Raw genomic sequence first — 16,937 nt, forward strand, 5'->3', positions numbered from 1 at the left:
CCAATGGCACACACCAGTGACAAATACATGATAGAAGTTCCAAACAGATAGGGGGCAGGGAAGCAGTCTTTTGTGTAGCCCCAAGTTAAGCATATTTGTTTGTTGATATAAGATATAACCTAATGATGAATAAAACCAACTTATGGGTCTTCTGGAAAAGACATGGAAACCAGGCATAGAAAGCAATTCATGGGACCCAGTCCTTCAAAGTGAAAGTTTCTGAGAATGGTAGGTAACAACTGGTGTTTTTTCCTTTACCAAAGTAATGTTTTTTGTTAGCTTTATTTACCAGGCTGCATAAAACTGTTGGCAAACAATACATCCACTCAAATCTCTATTAAATTCTAGATGCTCTTATCACATGTTTAGTCTATAAAAATGTTCTTGATTTGCCAGGTTAAAGCAACAGAAATGTTAGAGCAAATACATTTTCAAAGGCAACTGGTATTAGCTTTAAGGTTAACAAGAGTCGGTATGATTAGGCCAACATGACATGAAGAATAAGACGGTTATCACCCATGCCCACCCCTTCTCTCTTACCTGATCTAAAAGTCCCACTACTAGAGAACTTCTCTGAAGTGCTCTGAATTTCAATTCAGGACAACCATTAGAAAAAATACTGTACTCCTATGTGACTTTGGGAGGTCCTCAGGGAATGAAGTACTCTCCCCATCAGAATCTTAACTAGAATGTGGTATTTAGATTAACCCATTACTGTCACTGAAACTTTAACCCAAAGGGTGTACATCAAGTAGATTTCAAAGAGAGTAAGGATAAGGGAAGGAACCGATACTGAAGAGGCGCTCTGAGCTAAGACTTAGGTAGAGGCATCTAATTTTCTTGGGGGTAGGATATACATGTACACTCAGAGACTCCTCCCTGCATAGCAAACCCATGTAGTTGGATATGTGTGTGTGTGTGTGTGTGTATTTTTTAAGATTTCATTCTAAAATAATCTCTATATCCAACATGGGGCTTGAACCCACAACCCGAAGATCAAGAGCCACATGCTCCACCCACTGAGCCAGCCAGGCACCCCAAATGGAGTACTTTTTATATTTTTTCTTTATTTTCTTAAGTAATCTCTACACCCAATGTGGGGCTCAAACTCATGACCCCGAGATCAAGAATCTCATGCTCTACTGACTAAGCCAGCCAGGCACCCTGTATACATACATACATATATATATATTATTTTTCAATGCATGACTGAGCTCGCAGAAAATTAAAGGAGTAACTCAGATTTAGCTAAACTGAAGATGCACAAATCTAGAGTGAGTGCATGTTAGAGTTGTGGCTGCCCTAGGGTCTTTCCCCACCCCTAAATTTCTGATGGCTAGAACCTGGGATTTAATGGCCCACAGACTGGGGAAAGAGGGAAAAGACTGAGGCCTAAATAGGTTTGGAGGTCAGATCAAAGAGCCAAAAAGTCATAACCCCAAAAGGATGATATTCTTAGTGGCTACTAGAAAAGAGAACCCACCATGCAGAGAAAACAGCAACAATTCCTAACCACAAGCCCATACAGATTAAAGAAACTTGTTAAGGAAAAAAGAAGGAAATTCTGAGCTGCAAAAACAAATGGTGAATAGACAAATTGGTATACATGTGAGTTATTCTACACAAACATTACATCATTGCTATAAAACATTAACACGTCATTTGTAGGGATTTAAAAAATCACTATAGTATTTAAGCATCCTAAGGTATTTCTTTTTTTTTTTTTTTTTAAAGATTTTATTTATTTATTTGAGAAAGAGAATGAGACAGAGAGAGAGAGCATGAGATGGGGGAAGATCAGAGGGAGAAGCAGACTCCCTGCTGAGCAAGCAGCCCGATGCGGGACTCGATCCCGAGACTCCAGGATCATGACCTGAGCCGAAGGCAGTCGCTTAACCAACTGAGCCACCCAGGCGCCCCTAAGGTATTTCTATTGTTGGGGGGGAAGTAAAAATATTAATTAGACTTAAGTTAAATAACATGTATGCTTAAAATTTCTAGGGCAAACACTAAAAACAGACTGTATAGCTACCAAAGTAGGAGGGAGTAAATGGGGGTAGGCATCTCAATCAAGTCAAAGAAAGCAGATGAGGGAGGGGGATATACAAAATTAACATATAAAAAGATGATGATAATAACAAAAACAGCTAACATTTATGTATGATATACCACGGGCCTGGCACCGCTCTAAGAACTTTACATATATTAGCTCATTTAATCTGCATACCACCCCATGAGGTAGATACTATATATTATTATTCCCATTTTACAGATGAAGAAATTTAAGCCCAGAGAGATTAAATGACTTGGCTGAAGTCATACACACAGTAGGTGTTAGGATGAAAACCAAACCCAGGCAGTCTGACTCTAGAATCTGAACTCTACATATTGCCTAACAGACAATACATAGGTATGACACTTTGACATTAATTCATATCCTTTCAGTTCAATTTCTCTTCAGTCTAATGACTAAGAATGTAGCTACTTGTACCAAAATGTACCCAAAGTATAGCTACTTACACCACTCAAAGCATTTCCTTCATTGACTATTTATGGCTAAGCACAGAGTAGGCAAAAGTGGGGGGGGGGGGGTGCTAACATATATGAAATAATAATAACATGTATTAGGCACTCTGCCAGACATTTTTGGTTAAACCTCATAATCACCATGAAAAGTAAATTAATATCCCAAATTTTCAGTGGAAGAAACTAAAAAAGCAAAAATTTAAGTAACTCACCAAGGGGCAGGAACCCAGATCTGAATGGCTTCAAAATCTACTTAAATGTTCACTGAGCATCAATTTATGCCAGACATTGTGCTGGACACTAAAAACATGAGAGTAAATCAGAAATTCAGGGTTCTCCACCCATATGGAGTTTATGGTCTAATGGGGTAGTCTTTGGGGTTCCCGGACCCAATTCCAACTTGAGGGACAGGATCCCCTTACACAATTCTCGGAATACCAGCAGAGTGTGTGAAAATTCAACTCAATTCTGACACTATCTACCCAGAGATATGGTCAGCTTCCACAGGTTAAAGGTTTGGTTCTAAAAGACTGCCCCCCACCATCACCACTTCAGAGCCCAGTCCCATGTCCAAGGTATTGCCTGTACTTCTGACCAACTGGCTATAAATTAGAGGGCCCCAAGACCCCCTCTTCAGGTTTGATTAGTTTGCTAGAATGGCTCACAAAACTCTGAGAAACATTTTACTTTCTAGATCACTGGTTTACTATAAAGAGGATATAACTCAGGAACAGCTAGATATATGCGTAGCACAAGGGCACAGAGCTTTAATGCTTCTCCAGACAAGTGTCTCTCCCTGAATCTTTCACCAACCCAGAAGCTCTCTGAACCCCGTCCTCATTTTTGGAAGCTTCAAGACATAGTCTTGATTGATTAAATCATTGGCCATTGGCAATTGAGTAAACATCCAGGCTCACTCCCCTCCCTGGAGGTGAGGGGGAGGGGTGAGACTGAACGTTCCAAACCTCTGATCTAACAGTTGGTTTTCCTGTCAACCAGCACCCCCTCCCACCTCATTAACATAACAAGAAACACTTTTGTAACTCTCAACACTGGGGAAATTCCAAGGGTTTTGGGAGGTGTGGGAGCTATGGACAAAGATCACAAGTTGTTTGAAAATACCTAAGTATTGTTCACACCTAATTACTTAACAAATATAACTTATTTAGTTGCGAAAAAAATTACTGAGCACTAAGGGCACCATGAACTGAGACGTCTGGGAATCTCTGTAAGCTAAGATCTTAAAGATGAGCAAGCATTTCAAACACCAGGTAGAAGGAGTAAAAGACAGAGTCCCCACCCTTGAAGACATTACAATACAGTTCAGAAAGCAAAACTACAAGATAAACAGTTTTAAAACAATGTAATGTTAGGGGAGCCTCCTTCAGCTCAGGTCATGATCCCAGGGTCCTGGGATCCAGCCCCACATCAGGCTCCCTGCTCGGTGGGAAGCCTGCTTCTCCCTCTCCCACTCCCCCTGCTTGTGTTTCCTCTCTCAGTGTCTCTCTCTGTCAAATAAATAAATAAAATCTTTAAAAAAGAAATAAAACAATGTAATGTTAAACTTGAATATTTGCAAAAGTTTTTCATATCTTTTCTCATAAAATTCTATTAAGTGTATTATCTATTTTTACTAAATCGAAAGCCCCTAGAAGCCTATACCCCCATACACAGATAACAGCACACAGTCTGCACTCAGGAAGTGTTTTCTGGGTCAACCTCATATGGGTTTACTCTCACTAGGCTTTTCTCAGAAATGAAATCTCCAATCACCCTATTCAAGGGTAACTCTGCTTTAAGTGTGCTCTATTCCCCCACATCTCCCAGCTGCTTCTTTCCTACTGTCCCTCAAAACTGAGTTCAGACATATCACCTACCCTGGGAAGACCTCCCTGACCCACTGGACTGAAATTTAAATGTCCCTTATCTAAATAGTATATTTAGTACATTTGTATCATAGAACTTACCACTCTATGTAGTCACCAATTAACTTTCTTGCCTCCACACTAACTAAAAGCTTTCAACAGCAGGATCTGTGCTTTATTCATCTCAGCAACAATCACAGTGCCTAGCTCTCAAAAAACTGTTTTCTGAATAAATGACAAGTAAAAGGAAATTTTTTAAATTATGCCTTGGGGTGCCTGGGTGGCTCAGACGGTTAAGCGTCTGCCTTCGGCTCAGGTCATGATCCCAGAGTCCTGGGATCGAGTCCCGCATCGGGCTCCCTGCTCAGTAGGGAACCTGCTTCTCCCTCTGCCTCTCTCTGTCTCTTAGGAATAAATAAATAAAATATCAAAATAAATAAATAAATAAATAAATAATGCCTTTTCACCTTTGTGGACTTACTGGAAAAAATGAGGAATTTACTCAGAAAAATTTTAGAAAGGAGATTTACAAGTTTGCAAAAATTAAAGTGAGTGATAACCATCCCGTGCTAATAAAGAACCATACACTGCTGACAGAAATGTAATAAGTATAATGTTTTTGAAAAGTATTCTGACAATTATCAGTTAAATTTCAAAAATGTTGACTCAACAATCCTACTTTTAGGGACTTTACTTACAAAAACAGTATCCATATGCAATGTTATATTTACAAGGAAGTTTTCTGAAGTACTGTTTGCAATAGCAAAACAATTCCTGGAGACTATCCTGAATGTCCATCAATAGGGGAATGGTACAACCATGCTATAGAACATGCATATTATGGAATATTCTACAGCTACTAATAAGAATGAATTAAATCAGGTGCCTGGGTGGCTCAGTCCATTAAGCGTCTGCCTTGGCTCAAGTCATGATCTCAGGGTCCTGGGATGGAGTCCTGCCTAGGGCTCCCTGCTCAGCGGGGAGTCTGCTTCTGCCTCTGCCCCTCCCCCCTGCTCCAGCTCTCTCTCAAGCTCAAGCTCTCTAATAATAAAATCTTTAAAGAAAAAAAAAAAGGAATGAATTAAATCTATATGTAAAGACCTGAAAGGATATCCATGATACATTCAGTAGAAAATAGAAGAATCCCATCTGGAGGTAAAAAAATATATATACACTGGCATTTTTATTTCTAAGAATATCGAGAAAGAGATGTGGAAGCAGTTAAAACTAGACAGCCAATATGAGTGACATCAGAATTAGAGGGGATTTTACTTTTCCCAACCAAGTATGTATTACTTTTGTAATTAAAAACAGAAAGGCAAAAAAAAAAGGAAGTTTTCAAAAGTAATGATAGTAATATCTCAATATATTCTCCCCTTCTACAAGTTCTTAACCAAAAAAAAAAAAAAAAAAAATTCTAAGTTACAACCACCTTTAATAAAAAGGCAGTACTGCAGAAGAGTCAAGAATTCTGTGGACTATCTCTTTTACAGATAATTTAAACTTTCTATTATTAAAAAACCTCTCTTACTCTATCCTACCCCACCAAAAGGAGAGAAAGGCCTATTCTTAAACAAGCTTAATGTTCAGTGGATCTTCCTATCAAGTTTCTTCTATGAGCCATAATCTGCTTTGGGGATTTATAATCAGGAGCTTGGATATTTTAGAATACTCAGCAGATTTTCACAACCATACCATTTATTCACTGAGAGTAAGCAGAAGTGTTACATAAGAAATCTGAGTATGACAGAGCTAGGTCTCATTCAAGCATTTCTGTCCTGAAACTGGGAGAGCTAACTGCTACTTGGGCGCCCCCTGGGGACCAAATTTTTTTAAACTTTTTTACAACTTAGTACAAACTAGTGTCCTCTAAAACCACTGATTCAAAAAATACTTATTAAGCTTTTACTATGTGCCAGGCACAATGTTCAGCACTAGAAACACTAAGGCAAATAAAATCAATTTTCTGATTTCTACATGCTTAAAGTTAATACCATCCCAAAAGTTCTAAGCATAGTAGGTAGGAAGACCATACAAAGTATGAGTTACCCATATAGTCCCTGGAGAAACTTATGACACAGAAGATGACAAGAATGCTTTTGGGGTACTAAAGAAAGCAATCTGGCATTGAGATAAGCTTCAGCATAATTTGTTTATGTAAGCAAACCTTTAAAAGAGAGGAGGTTTAAGAGGCGCCTGGGTGGCTCAGATGGTTGAGAATCTGCCATCTGCTCAGGTCATGATCTCCAGGTCCTATGATCCAGCCCGGAGTGGGCTCCCAGCTCAGCAAGAAGTCTGCTTCTGGGGCGCCTGGGTGGCTCAGTCGGTTAAGCGACTGCCTTCGGCTCAGGTCATGATCTCAGGGTCCTGGGATCAAGCCCCGCATCGGCCTCCCTGCTCTATGGGAAGCCTGCTTCTCCCTTTTGCACTCCCCCTGCTTGTGTTCCCTCTCTCGCTTTCTCTCTCTGTCAAATAAATAAATAAAATCTTTAAAAAAAAAAAAAAAGAAGTCTGCTTCTCCCTATCCCTTCCCTCTCCTGCTCATGCTCTCTCTCTCTGTATTTCTCTGTCTCAAATGAATAAATAAAAAAATCTTAAAAAAAAAAAAAAAAAAGGAGAGGGGAGGTTTAAATATCCTTCCAGCTAACACATGCAAAATTGTGGTTATTGTGAAAGAGAAATTTAGGTTATGGCACCATTATTTTTCTTGAGCCAAACAATATAAATAAAGCTTAATTTTAGAAATTAAAAAAATGAGAGAGTATCCCCATGATTTTTTAGTAACAAGTTATTCCACAATAACTCTAAGCACTTAACTCTGAAAGGATTGCACTGATTTGGAAAACTGCTAATTTTCAAAAACAAATTGAGTACAAGAGGACACAGACTTAGAAACAATTAGAAAATAAAACAAAACTGAGGAAGACCAGTACAAATAATAAATGGGTGAAGTCAACACCCAAATCTCCCTCAAATTCTTCCATCCCAGTTCAGAACACTTTCAAAATACTGTATCAGATTTGCCTTTTCTTCCTCAAGGTCTGGGAGAGTAAGTAGCAGAGGTACAACTCACCTGAAGGAAGGAAAGAAGAGAGGGAGGGAAGGGAGGGAAGAGAGAAAAGAAAGAGATAGATAATACATAAATAAATACATATATACATACAAACCAGCTTCTCTCCCGTTATACGCTCATAACTAACTGCAATGTCCCAGGACACTGGAGGGCCAGATATTCTCAGATTCTATAGCCAGGCCCAAATAGGTACTTCTGGCAGCCTGAGTTGGAAATCAATGTAATTCCCCACCTCCCCAAATTTTATTTCAGCCATATTTCAGGTACCCTGTGAGCTAAATTAGCATTGTCATGATAGGGAATTTAACCTTGAGTTACAGAACTTTTTCCCTACAGAAAAAAACTTAGTCCCCCAAATTACAATTGTTTAGGATTCAGTTTCTATTTGCCTATGAAATAAAAATTGAGTCAAAATACAAAAGACTCACGAGGAGGGGCGCTTGGGTGGCTCAGTCGTTAAGCGTCTGCCTTCAGCTCAGGTCATGATCCCAGGGTCCTGGGATCAAGCCCTGCATCGGGTTCCCTGCTTGGCGGGGAGTCTGCTTCTCCCTCTCCCACTCCCCTTGCTTGTGTTCCCTCTCTCACTGTATCTCTCTTTCTGTCAAATAAATAAAATCTCAAAAGACTCACGAGGAGTAAAAAAAAACCTCTGACTTAACTGTTGTGGACATTCCATTGTTTAATTTAGTCAGCTAGGAGATAGCAATTGCTAAATTATAAGCTATTTGGAATTTGTAGAAATCAATTTAATTGTTTACAGCAACTGGAATCAAGAGCAATGATTTTCATTAAAGAAGATGACAGTTTAAAACAATTTAAGCTTATATAACTCCCAAAATATTAAAGAATAATACATTATGAAACATTTAATCATGGAAATCTTATAGTTGATAATTAACAGGTTTAAAACATTATTAGCCATTACTGAACAGAGTAAAGAATAAATACTAGTTACAGAATGTATAGATTATTTTTAAAGCAGTGGAGTAATTTGAGTATTATTAGTTTGGGTGTGGATATTTAAAGCCACATTATGATTCAGAAACAAAATATTTAAATGCATGCAAATATAGCAGTCATAAACCAATTTTTAAAGTAATATTACTTCAAAGTAGAAATAACCAACTTCATAAATTAAGAACAGGAAGTCTAAAATGGAGAAAAAAAATGATCTGCATCTCTGTGTGCCAGATATTTTACCTCATTTAATATTCACAAATACCATACTAGATAGGTATTATTTCTCTCTTTTCACAGAGAAAGGCCAGCTAAAAGTAATAACTTCCCTGGGTCTAAAGACAGTAAATGGGGGGGTGGGAGTGGGGGCACCTGGCTGGCTCAGTCAGTAGAGCATGCAACTCTTCACCAAGGGGTTGTGAGTTCAAGCCCCAGGTTGGGTGTAGAGATTACTTAAAAAATAAATAAAATCTGGGGTGCCTGGGTGGCTCAGTTGGTTAAGCGGCTGCCTTCGGCTCAGGTCATGATCCTGGAGTCCCAGGATTGAGTCCCACATCAGGCTCCCTGCTCAGCAGGGAGTCTACTTCTCCCTCTGACCCTCCCCCCCCTCACGTACTCGCTCTCTCTCTCATTCTCTCTCTTTCAAATAAATAAATAAAATCTTAAAAAAAAAAAATCTGGGGCACCTGGGTGGCTCAGTTGGTTAAGCAACTGCCTTAGGCTCAGGTCATGGTCCCAGGGTCCTGGGATTGAGCCCCATATCCGGCTCCTTGCTCAGCGGAGAGCCTGTTTCTCCCTCTCCCTCCTACCTGCTACTCTGCCTGCTTGTGTGCTCTCTGTCAAATAAATAAATAAAATCTTAAAAAAAATAAAATTTATTTATTTGACAGAGAAACACAGCAAGAGAGGGAACACAAGCAGGGGGAGTGGAGAGGGAGAAGCAGGCTTCCCGCGGAGCAGAGGGCCAATGCAGGGCTCGATCCCAGGACCCTGGGATCATGACCTGAGCCGAAGGCAGACGCTTAACGACTGAGCCACCCAGGCGCCCCTAAAAAAAAAAAAAAAAAATCTTAAAAAAAAGAAAAACAGTAAACGACAGAGTTAGGGTTTGAACCCATATTGACTTTGAAATCTTTTCTCCGTCCCCTATTATGCTATATACGTGTAAGAGTCATCTCATATTTAAAAAAAAAAAAAACACCGATATCATTCAATTGCCACTTGTCTTAAAAAGTTAAAAGAATCAACAAAAACAAGAAGAAAAATATTTACGGGGGTTTTGGTTGAATTAGTTCCACTTTTATTCCTAAAAATGATCAGTAATTATCAATACAGCTGTAAAACAGTAGTGAAGTAGATGCTACCATTTGACTTTCTTTGGATGCTCTTTAGAGAATAAAATATAGGACAGGAATCGGGCTCCCTGGTCAGCGGGAAGCCTGCTTCTCCCTCTCCCACTCCCCCTGCTTGTGTTCCTGCTCTTGCTGTCAAATAAATAAAATTTTTAAAAAAATAAAATAAAGGACAGGAGTGGATTGTACAAACACAGGATTGGAATGAAAGTCCAACCCTAATATAAGCCACGTCCTGGAACAGAGGAGGGCATTATTTTAGAAGTTCTGGGTCAAAACTTTTGTGGTCCACGAGTTTCACAGGTATTGTTTGGGTGTTTTACAGCACCACTGGTCGCCTCTTGTTTCTAGATATCCTGTTTTCCTTTCAACTTCATTCCCCAGATTCTCCAATAAGCCTTTCTCCTCAGTGTCACTGCAGCTAACCACGTTTATCTTTCGAAAATTAACAGAATTGAACCAGTAACCTTAACGCATCGTGAAGCAACAACAAAAAAAGTAACACAATTTTAGAGTTGGGGGGTATTCCACACTGAGTTTAAATCTCGGTACAGAGCTCTTATGGTCTAGAGTGCAACTGAGACTCGGAGAGAGGAAGTGACTTGGCCATGGACAAAGCGTGAGTTGGCAGCGGGACCAGAGGTTGAAGCTTGAACTCATACTCTGCTCCTCGGCTTTTCGACCACACGAATCCGGGCTGAGCCTTAGAGCTGGTACTGCCCATTGACAGGGTCAGAAAAGTGCTCCGGGCAGATCACAGAATACCTTAAGCAACACCCTGCCCCCCGGGGTTCCTTTCCAGGATTAAGACCAGGGTTAGGTTAGCGGAGGTGTTGGTGTTTACAGAGGGCTTGCAGGAAGGGGCGGAGTGGATAAACCGGTCTCCCCTCCAGACAGCTGCAAGCGCGCACTGCCTCTAACCTGAACCCGCGCTCCTGCTGCCTTCACCCACCACCTCACAGCCAGCGACACACTGACCTCGGGCGCCGGGGGTCCCCGGAAGCTGATCCTCCTGAATCCCCCTCCCAGACCACTCTCAAGACGAACTTGGTCCCCAAATTTTAAGGGAAGAGGGGCGCGGGAACAAAGCGACCCCAAGAGGTCCCCCTCCATTCTGGGCGCCCCCGAGGCGGGCGGACGTGGACTACGAGTCCCGAGAGGCCGCGCGCCTCAGGACCCTCGACCACCGCCACGCCGGCGACGCAATGGTCGCCGGGACTCGTAGTCCGCGGCTCCGGGGGCGGTGGGGGGAGGCGCGGACCGCCCGGCACGGCGGGACGGGCCGACCCGGCGTCCGGTCAAGCCCAGGGAGCGCGCCAGCTGCCCGGGCCTCACCTCGACGATGCGTGCGCACTGGGTCCCCTTGCCGGCGCCGGGACCGCCGAGGACGAACACGACCAGCGGTTTCATGAGGCGGTGAGGGCAGAGGAAAAGCGGCCGGCGGGTCAGCAGCGGGAAGCTAAGGCCCAGGACGTGCAGCAGACTGCGGTCGCAGCGCCTCAGCATACACAGCGTCTCGGCCCGACGCTGAGGAGAGCTGACAGCGGCCCGGCCGGCGGCGGCGCGGGGCGGGGCGGGGGGGGAAGAGGGCGGGCCGAGTCGGCGCCCGCCGCGGCCCCGCCGCCGTGGCTGCCGAGGTGTCCGCGCCGCGGCCGGAAGGGGCGGGGTTTCCGCTGCCCCCTCAGGGGCTGCGCTTGAGCGCCCCCCGTGCGGGCCTGCGCCTGTTCTCGTCCCCGCCCCTCTGCCGGCTCATTCATCTCTCCGCTGGTAGTTCGTCCAGTGCGCAGATCCTTCATCGCGCGCCTTATGGGCGGGCCTGTGCTGGCGTCTGCAACGCGACACACGCGAGAGGAAACCTATTGTCTGCTCGCGAGGAGTTTAAATTCCAATGGGGAGGTAGCCGAGCTGAACAAGCCAACCTAAGAAGAGGTAGATAGTCAAGAAGGAAGGGAGAAAGCGACACAGGCTTTGAAGGAAAAAAGCGGAAGAATAACAAGGGGTGGTTGTGATTTGTAGAGGGTAGTCAGAGAAAGCCTGTAAAGAGTGACATTTAGGCCCAGACATAAGGATAGGGAAGAGCAAAAGCAGGTAAAGACTAGAATAGAGTGTCCCACAAAAAGAAAAGCGCGTGCAAAAAAACCTAAAACGGCTTGTGTTGGAAAAGGACGGAGAGACCAGAGCTGTGGGAATGAGGCAGAGACTGGAATGTGGGAAAGGTAGGCCCAGGCAGGTCGTTCAGGCCCTTTGGTTATGGAAAGGAGTTCGGATTATATTCTAATTGCAGTGGGAAGCCCTTTAACTTTAACTCCATTTCTCTGCTGCCTGCATGTGAGAAAAATCTCATTAAATACAAATAAAAATTAAGTTCTTCAGTCACACTAACCACATTTCAAGTGCTCAATGGTCACATGTGGTAGTGGCAATTGTATTGGACAGCGTTCATACAGAACATATCCACTACAATAAGTTCTACTGGGCAGTGCTGTACTAGAGCTTGTATTTAAGCTCCTGGGAATGATTTGATAGAAAGGGAGACAGGCAACCCCCTGAGAAGAACACTCAGATGGGCTTCAAGGGGCAAATGGAGGTCCTTAGATGACTTCAAAGATTTTAAGAGAGAAGCACCTGGGTGGCCCAGTTGGTTAAGCTCTGATTTTGGCTCAGGTTGGTGGGGTTGAGCAGGGAGTCTGCTTGAGATTCTCTCTCTCCCTCTCCCTCTACCCTCCCTCCCCCCCACACACACACTTCCTCTCTCTCTCTCTCTCTCATGGATAGATAAATCTTTAAAAATGTTTTTAAAACAAGGTTTTAAGAGACAAAGACATGGATTTGTAATAGGAGTTGCAAGAAGGGCACAGTTGCAGGAAAGTTTGAAGATAGGAAGAGTTCCTTTCTGAAAGTTGTATTTTCTCAGTAAAGAAAAGGCTACATCAGCTAAGGGTAAAGATTTTGAGGTAGGATGTTTGAGGAGAGAGAAGGTATGAAATAGACATTTTTTAAGATTGGAAAAGTTTTCTAAAGAAAAATAATCAGGACTTCTGAGCAATATTAAGAGCTCACTTGGTATTTGAGATCATGGATTTTAAATTTGAAGGTGTTTGTTCAGGTGCAGGCAGAGAGAAGACAGATTCTTGAGGTCATCCAGCGTTGGGTTTTTGCCAAGCAAGCACAACAGAGGGAGAGAGGACCAGCATGGCGTTTGCACGAGAATGTTTGCAATGATGTATATGCAATCAAAACCATATAGAAAGCAAATGATGGCATATGAGGGCTGACAGTGGGGATGTGGAGGAGAGCCAGGAAGGGGGCCAAGGTATTAGAAGCATCAATGTTGAAGAATGACTGCAGTGGGGTATTTGAGCGAGTGAACTGGCAGTACAGATGCCAGTGCTCTGAGTGGGATATTTCGAATTGAGATTTCAGAGATTGTAAGTTTCTGATACTCTTGAGATTCAGAGTGGGCCCAAGCCCGGTGAGACTGCAGGAGTAGAAGGCTGAGGCAAGAGCATGCCCTGTGGTTGGAACCGAGTGGCCAGGGTGTTAGATTTGTCATCCAAGGAGAAGTTTACATCAGATAGCATTAGAGTGAAGAGAGAAACTAGAAAAAAACTAAGTCGTTGAAGACAAGGTGACAAGAAGGTTGGTAAATGATAGCAAACAGGAGGGGGAGAGGGTGATATAGCCTACCCCCAGTCTCTTTCCCCTCTACTACTCCTTTCCTTTCCCCTCACCCACTATTTCCAGCCTCCTCCCCATCTCATCCTACCTTTCTCTCCCTCCCTCCTCTCTTTTTCTCTCTCTCTCTTTTTTTTTTTTACTTATTCCCATCTCTCCTCCCTTTCTTTTCCCATTTCTAAGTTCCTCCCATTCTCCCCATCTTCTTCTCTTTTTCTGTCCTTCTCCCCACCCTGTTCTCTTTCTTTGCCTCTCTTATCCCTTCTCCCTTCAGTTCCTACTTCCTTCCTTTCCATAATTTCTACCTTTTCCTTCTCACCATGGAAGAGAGAATGGAATATCTCAGATCATCACAGCTAGAGACATCTCATGTTTAATAACTTATTCACATTCCTTCACAATATCCCCTTTTTTGCTTGTTTATTGAACCCCCTGCACCCCTGGGAAGGAGGAGCTGGGACATAAGTCAGCTGAAAACAAGAACAGTTGGCCCATAATACTAAGAGCTAGTAGGAGTACAAAAAGGCCATATTGAAGCAAATGTGCGTTTTTTTCCTTTGTGTATGTTCTCTTAAGTGTCTTCTGTCTCTCTTCTGGCAATTAGAGTTAAAAGATGTTCAGGATATGGAGTTTGTGGAAAAGGGGATTAGGAAGCTATTCACGTGCTTTTAATGAAGGCCTTAGACCATAGACAAAAAAAGTAGTCTTTCTTGCTCCCATGATAGAGTTCACCAGAATAAGGAATCCACACAAGAGTTTGGATCCAAAATCTCATTGTATATATATATATATACAATCTATATATCTATATATAGAAAGATGCAGAGACTTTCTAAGTCTCCCTGGAGAACTCTGACCACCACAGATTGAGTACTTACTGTCTTGTATCTTGCCCATCTCTTTATGCCAACCATGCTAGGCAACTAAGGAAAATACTGCTGTGGAAATATATCAAAAAGTGAAACTCATATACCCATCTCTGCCAAGGGTTTTCCAGGGAGTTATTTCCAGGAAGAATAAGGCTAGACTAAAGAACGATTTATTATTTGTTGGCTTTTGGGGCCTGTACTCATTATATATTGCTACATAACAAACCAACCCCAAAATTTAACAGCTTACAACATGAAATGCTTAGTGTGGGAACCCCGCCCTCTCTTCTCCCCTCCCCCCTTTGCCCCACATTGGTGACCTGGAATGTTCAGTGTGAGTAATGCTGTGAGTAGAAAGAGGATTAACATGGAGGAGTTTTTCCGAAACACCTATGTCACCATGCCAGGCAGTCCCATGGGGCCATGCCAAGGTTTCATAAAAGACACCATGCTACTCTGATGCTTTAACATTTAACCCCTCTACTTGGTTGAAACCAAGTGGCCAGGGTGTTAGATTTGTCATCCAAGGAGAAGTTTACATCAGATAGCATTAGAGTGCTATCTGATGTAAACCAAAGAATTCACCCCTTTTTTGGCCTTAGATCAGTGCTCCTACTTCTTAGAGGTGGCAGAGAAAAGAATGAGTTCCACCTAGATGGAAACAACCAGACCTTCAATAATAATATGCCTTAATAAATATATATTGAATAAATGGATATCACCAAGTAGAGGGCCATTTCCTAACTAAACCCATAGATTGAATTCCTAGATTAAATAAATTTGATGAATATCTATTGAATATCCACTAAGTACCAGGCATTTCACTTACATTACCTCATTTTTGGATGATATTCAAACTTTTTAATAATCACTACCATCAGAATATCTGTAGATTCCTTTGCCAAGATTTGCTATGCCAGGCATCAACCCTCTAATTGCTGGACCATGGAGAGGTCCTTGGAGTCCCAGGAGAGGGGTGGAGGGCACTCAAAGTGCTCAGTGGAGTAGTTATAGAACAACTTATATGAAAATAATTCACTATTTTAACCACCAATACTGGTATTACCAGTTGTGTGTTGGTTACACATCAGCCTTGCCTTATAGAATCCTCATAATGCTGTGACATTAGTACAGTCATTTTGCAGGTGGAGAAACAGCCAGGAAATGGAAGTACTTTGTTCAAGACCACATAGGCAACAGATAACAAAATGAAATTCAAACTCGGTGTATATGGCTTTAAATCTGCATTCTTTCTATACAATACAGACCCCTTATAAGATAAAAAGTTCTATATTCACAAAAGCCCTTCAAAGTTAGTTCTATTACAGATGAGAAGACTGATCTCAGAAAGATGTATAACAAGAGCTATCCTCAAAACCCACTCCTACCCATATGTGTTTATTTATCATCAAGTACCTTAGGTCTTTGGGACATATATTCAATGCATGCATATTATTTCCAGGGTATAGCTATGTTTCTAGTGAACTCTATAGGAGCTTAAAAAATAGAGCCTTGTCACTACTTATCTGTCCTATTTATCATAATTACCCTTTAGAGATAAATCATCTGTTCCCATATTTTCATTTTCCCATTCTTGATCATACATACATTTGCTGGTATGTGCCATTCATTTTTCAGGATTCAGCTCAGATTTTACCTCCTTCAGGAAGCTCTCTCCAAATTCCCAAGACTGGGTTAGGTGCCCCTTTTTTGTTCTTCTATACACATCACCACCACCACCACCCACACACACTTACTCCTTCCCTCCTTTACTTCTGCTGTAGCACCGTGGTGTATTGTATATCTCCACACTGGATTTAGAACTTCTGGAAGGGAGACACTATGTCTGATTACTCTTTGTGCAGCATGACAACCTGTTATTGTTACAGTATGATTCACTCTCTTAAAGGTACTCCAAGGTCTTTGGAAGATTTAGACTACTTTGGTTGCTGCCACTCAAATTTTATCTATGATGGTCTTTGGCAGCTACTTCCCTGTATTACAAAAACACCTTTCTTGAGTATATCTAGGAACCAGTTTCTAGGATTAGTCTGGGTGATGAAACAAAGACATGGCATCTGGTAGCATTGGAAGGGGGGTGGCAGGCCATCTGCTTTGCATTCAGACCTTCTTAACCATCTATTATATTGTGATCTATTTTCTGGAAGGATGCTTAGTGCATTACATCACCTGATGCTTAATGGAGTTTCTAAAATGAAGATTCCTGTTACTTAGATTTGCATATTTGCATATTAGATTTCCTCTTTTATCAAAGGACCTCTTATCAAAGATTCTGAGGACATTTGTTAAAGGAAACATGGTCTTTAAAAAGTTGATGTGGTAGGGGCACCTGGGTGGCTCAGTCGTTAAGCGTCTGCCTTCGGCTCAGGTCATGATCCCAGGGTCCTGGGATCCAGCCCCGCATCGGGCTCCCTGCTCAGCGGGAAGCCTGCTTCCCCCTCCCACTCCCCTGCTTCTGTCCCCTTTCTCACTGTGTCTCTATCTGTCAAATAAATAAATAAAATCTTTAAAAAAAAAAAGCTGATGTGGTAAATCTGACAACAGGCATTATGCCTAACCTCTCGGGACTGTGTCAGCTGAGCTCAGTTGGGTCTATCCC

The 16,937-nt window shown here is 42.2% G+C and overlaps 1 protein-coding gene across 2 annotated transcripts in view; it reads right to left on the reverse strand.

Moving 5' to 3' along the window:
• CMPK1 (cytidine/uridine monophosphate kinase 1) overlaps positions 1-11,367 on the reverse strand; it is a 37,558-nt gene extending 26,191 nt beyond the window's left edge. Inside the window, exon 1 of one of the 2 annotated variants that reach the window (XM_036093442.2) lies at positions 11,109-11,367. In XM_036093442.2, coding sequence (XP_035949335.1) covers positions 11,109-11,279 — 171 coding nt within the window. In that variant the 5' untranslated portion in view covers positions 11,280-11,367. Of the gene's footprint in view, positions 1-10,751; positions 10,902-11,108 lie in introns of those variants that run through there. The other variant, XM_078073184.1, reaches the window with a different exon arrangement.
• Positions 11,368-16,937: the final 5,570 nt, after the last annotated feature.

This window comes from Halichoerus grypus, chromosome 5 (assembly GCF_964656455.1).
Source record: "Halichoerus grypus chromosome 5, mHalGry1.hap1.1, whole genome shotgun sequence".
NCBI lineage: Eukaryota > Metazoa > Chordata > Mammalia > Carnivora > Phocidae > Halichoerus > Halichoerus grypus.